The sequence below is a fragment of the Poromitra crassiceps genome (assembly GCF_964638095.1).
Source record: "Poromitra crassiceps genome assembly, contig: HAP1_SCAFFOLD_2426, whole genome shotgun sequence".
Taxonomy (NCBI): domain Eukaryota; kingdom Metazoa; phylum Chordata; class Actinopteri; order Beryciformes; family Melamphaidae; genus Poromitra; species Poromitra crassiceps.
Window position 1 is genome coordinate 1 of NW_028150000.1, and position 5,000 is coordinate 5,000.

The following is a 5,000-nucleotide window of genomic DNA, read 5'->3' on the forward strand; positions in this document are numbered from 1 at the left end:
GTCAGTGCCACCGTCTCTAGACCGGACAGCATGGCTGGTCTCACTACCCTGCTGTACCCAACTTTTTTCCATTATTAGTCTTTTTTTAGGGATCAAAAAGGCATTAATAAGTTCCAGAAAATTCTTGCATAGGTGTTCAAGTTTCCTAGACTGTACTTCCTAACATTTTGAGTGAGAACATTGTGCAGAATGTGCACCCTGGTTCTGGTTTGGGGGGAAAAGTGCTAAAGTGGAGATCCGTATCAAACGACTTCCAACAATACCCAGCTCTACCCTCCTTTGTTGTGTCCATCTACTCTGCTCCTCTAGATGCATATATTTAAATGTCCTTCTCTTGTCTGCTTCCATCGATCCATCCCTCTGAACCTCTAGCTTGCAGAGGCAGTTTAGCTCATAAATTCAACAACTTCGTTCCTGTTCTTTCCTGCCTCTTGAACAAGTGGAGTTGAAGCTATGTATCCTATCTTTACCCCCGCCCCCATCCCCACCGGTTAGGTTTCCCTCGCCGCTTTCTTTTCTCCTCCATCCAACTAGTGAAGGTGACGTTGGTTGCCTCGGAAGAGAAGTAGGCCAAGGAGGACTGTCTCACAGGGCTACTACAGCTATGATTGTCTCTCTCTCTCTCTCTCTCTCTCTCTCTCTCTCCACCCCACCCCCGTATATCAACCTGTATCCCACCTTTCAACAAGCAGTGAAAGTGTATTGTCTTCAGGGCCAAGCAGCTTCTGGGGGAAGACCAGCCGAGGTGTTGGGTGATCTCCACTTTTCATCCATCCTAAGCTTTCTCACCTGCTCTATTTCAATGTCCCCTCTTCTTTCCAACAAGCAGAGGCAAAGCAGTTTCTAGTGGGGGTGTAGCCTAGTTCAGCTGATACTTCTCTCCCTCAGCGGAGCTGAAGTTGCCTGTCTTGGGAGTCAAGCATCCCTTGAAGTGCGTTTCATCTCAGGAATGATCACTCCCCCTTTCCTTTTATTTCCCCACCCCTCTTTTCCTACAGCTGGCAGAAGTGAAAGTGCGTCTTTTGGAGGCTAAACGATCACTGGAAGAGTGCGCTACAGCCCAGGAGTTCAGCGACCTGAAGGACTCCATCATGGAGCTGGAGAACCTCAGGAACCAGATCATCCAGGACATCGCTGACACTGAGAGCAGCCAGCCGGCCGACAAGGAGATCTGCACGGAGAAGGTATGCATGACTGCACCACATACGGTTAGGTTTCAAGAGCCACTACCCCCATCTCCTTCCATGTCACCGCATCCACATATAACTTAACCCGAATAGTGACTAGGGAATCTCCCTCTGTATAAATTATAAAATAGTCCATGAACCTTAAAGGATCCATGTGTAGAATTTAGTGGCATCTAGCGAACAGACTTGGCAGAAGTGGAATATAATCTTCATAAGTATATTTTAAATAAGTGTACAATCGCATGAACATAAGAATTGTTGTGTTTACCTTCAAATGAGCCCTTTATATTTAGCTACATAGGGAGCAGGTGCTTTTCCACACAGCCTGCGATGTTTCTGCAGTAGGCCAGAACGGACAAAGCAAACAATGGCTTTAGAGTGGCCGCTGTAGGTTCTCCTACTACACGGAGGGCTATTCAGGTGGTTGCACTCTGCAACCTCACCGCTAGATGCCACTAAAAACGACACGCTGCTATTTTAATATTGTTTGTGTTTTTTTGTTTTCCTTATTTCAGAATGATCCAGAGACTCTTCTGAGGTGTCTGACAATGTGTCTTGAACTGCTGAAGCAGATGAGCCTCAAGACTCGTGTGGGGCCCACCATGAGTGCCTTAATGTCCTCCCTGGTACTCGAGCACTGATAGTCCCCTTCCTCCCCCTCTTCTTTAATCACAACATTTGCTCTCATTGTGTTCTGTGTGTTTCAGTGAATACGTTTACATAGTCCGGTTTTTGCCCATATTCGGAAAATGACAATATTCCGACTACGGTAAATGAATAATCCACTAATATTCCCGTTTACATGCAGTCGTAGCTCGCCCTCCCCAGCATGTGAGGGAGGGGGGGGAGAGAGAGAGATGCAGGTAGGCGGAGTTTTTCTGTTGAGAATAAACAGAGCAGCGCTATTCTCACCAGGACCACTTGGTCAGTTGGTCCATTTCAGGAGCTTGCTGCTGGAAGGTTTGGCGTTGCGATTATTTGCATATCAAAGTCTTTCATAAAAAGTAGTTCAGTCAGGACCACTTTAGTCAAAACACAAGACCACTTTAGATCAATTTAAAGCTTTTATAAGCATAAGTTAAATTTGGCGGTATGGCTCTGTCTGGAGGCTCCCTGCCCTTCCGCGCAGCATGCATGAAAAGCCTAAGGCAGGGAGAGCAGCAGCAGCAGATTCTGGGAGCTCCTTGCCCATTCCACAGACTCTGTGCCTTAAGGCAAGGAGCAGCAAAAGACCCCCAGGTACAGAACAGAGCAAGCAACAATGGCAACAGAAATGACATTGTTTAAAGAGCATGGGGCAGGTTAGAGACCCCAATCAGTCAATGTGTAGGTGAATTATGGAGGAACTCGATTTTCACATTAAGACACTTACATATACACTACAGTGACTTCTGGGGTCGTTTTACTTTTTGAGCTTTTATTTTGACATCTTGGATCCCAAAACTCTGACGTCACAGTGGGGAGTCGCCAGGCATGACCGTCTGTCCCTCTGTCTGTCGTCACTTAGGTCAGGGCTGTCAGTCACACACTATGGATGCTAACGCCGGTTTTCAGGAGGAAGAGGAGGTAGCAAATGTTTATGCACATGCATATGATGGCAGATGGCCTCAGCCTAATTTTGACAGTGAAAGAGAGCAGGAACAGCCCAGCTACGAAACAACGGACCGCGGAGAGAGTTGAGAAAGCAAGCGAGCGGAGGCGGGCCGAGGTGCGGACTGTAATTCGATACGCACACACACACACGCGCAAAAGTGACGTATCACTTGTGTCCAGCCATCTGGCCGAGTTAGAGCCGAAGTCCCGGACACAGTGAGAAAACCTCCCGAAGCTGCTGCTGCAGCGGGGTGCATATTGTCCGGCCAGCCGACCGAGAGGCATGCGAGCCGGGCACTATTAAACAGTTGGGGTGTGTGAGGTGGCTGGCTGTGGAGGTGGCGGTTTCACAGCCCGGGCATTCCTTCTCCTCCTCCTTCTTTCTCCCGCACAGCAGAGCGGACCCCAGGCTGCAGACGGCGCGGCGCAGAGCAGAGCAGCGGTGCTGTGCTGTGCTGCTTGGGGAGGAAGGAGCCGCAGCCTCCCCCTCCCTCGAGTGAAGAGAGACGAGAAAGAGAGAGATAAAGAGAGCGTGTCACACAGCGTAGACACACACACACACACACCGAGAGAGAGAGAGAGAGATAGAGCGTGTCTGCGCAGACAAGCACAGTGGGAGGGGATAGGGAGACACGCACGTGGGAGCCACTCCCCACTGTGACGTAGCAGGCTTTTTCTTGTCAGAATAAAAGTCTGTTATTTCCTTCTGAAAAAGGAAGGTGTTTTTCTCCATTTTTTTTTTCAAACTTTTTTTTTTTTTTTTTAATGATGCATTAACTTTTCAAATGGACATAGGGACAAGGTTAAGTATACATTTAGCAAAGGAATTACGGTACCCTGCTCCATGCTCTTTAAGTCAGATATAGCATGAGAGGGGGAGCTGGGGAGGAGGTGGCTTGCAGAGGAAGCAGCAATGGCAGGCAGTGGAGTAAAGCAGGTTTAAATAGGGCGCCCCTTTTGAGTTGAGCCAATTGCATCACTTGAGCCGATCCTCCCGATCAGAAATGTGGGCTTTTCTTTTCATATGCCAGAGATGATGGATTATATGATTATATCGCGTCTTCTAGCGCTTTCTAGCACACATCAGTTGACCACAAACAGGCAACATGCGTCGCAAACTGCGGTAAAAACCCTGATTGAGACGCATATTCCGAATGCGCTGTATACGTGATCAAATCATCCTCCTAAAACCCAAATAATACTGGAATAACCCAGATGTCTTAATCGGAAAATGCTAAATTCAGAAAATGCTACTGGAATATGCTGTTTACATGACCCTTATCAAATTCAGAATATTGTCATTTTCCGAATAATAGTGGAATATTGTGTGCATGTAAACGTAGTCAGTGTGAAGTAAAAGTTGCTGAATGTGGATGTTCTCTCTCTCTTTGCGTCAGATCCTCCCCAGTATAGCTAACACCCACCCCGCCGTCCGCAACATGGCTGTACTGTGTCTGGGAACATGCGCTCTGCACAGCAAAGAGCTGGCCAACACACACATGGTTCTGCTGCTGCAGGTAACGCTAAACAATCGCACACATGTATTCACCCGGACATCGACTCTCACATACGCGATTTATACATCTGCCATATGGCAACAAATAGACGTGAATTATGTATTGCCCGTATTAAATCTTCCTGTGCGCCCGTGGGCGTGTTTGTTTTGCAGATTGCCCAGTTGGACGAGGTTAAGATCCGCGTCAGTGCTCTGCGGGCTGTCGTCGACCTGCTGCTGCTCTTTGGCTGCCATGTGCTGTCTGATGGAGCTGCCACTCAGAATGCCCTGCCCTCCCATTCGCCGGACAGACAGGAAGAGGAGACAGCCCTGCCCTCCCATTCGCCGGACAGACAGGAAGAGGAGGCACCGTCGGCCGAGGAGAAGGGGGATGCCCCAGAGGACAACACACAGAGCATACTGATGATGCTGTCAGAGTTCCTGGACAGTGAGGTGTGTGGGTCGTATAAACAGGGTAGTACACAGGTCTGGACAGTGATGACAGGTTGAGAGGCGGGCCATAGTATTATGTCGATGATTTTATTTGACAAAATTCTGGGGACTGGATTGGGCTTTGGCCAATCCTGGCGTGTTCCGCCTCCAAATCGAGTGAGATTCAGCGTGTAAGTGGAGCTCAGCGAGCCGCAAGCAGCCAGCTGCCTTCGTGTTGCCGAGCTGGGAGTGCAGCCCGTCGGCCTGGAATCTCCGAGGGGCGACCCCTGACA

General features: G+C 48.9%; 1 protein-coding gene across 1 annotated transcript; it reads left to right on the forward strand.

Annotated features, from left to right (window-relative positions):
- Positions 1-998: 998 nt before the first annotated feature.
- Positions 999-4,728, forward strand: LOC310772224 (condensin complex subunit 3-like; the record flags this gene model as incomplete). The annotated part of the gene is made up of 4 exons (XM_083664647.1): positions 999-1,184; positions 1,703-1,813; positions 4,178-4,297; positions 4,450-4,728. Coding segments are annotated over 4 exons (696 nt in total), but the record flags the coding sequence as incomplete, so codon positions are not given.
- Between the last annotated feature and the right edge of the window lie 272 nt (positions 4,729-5,000).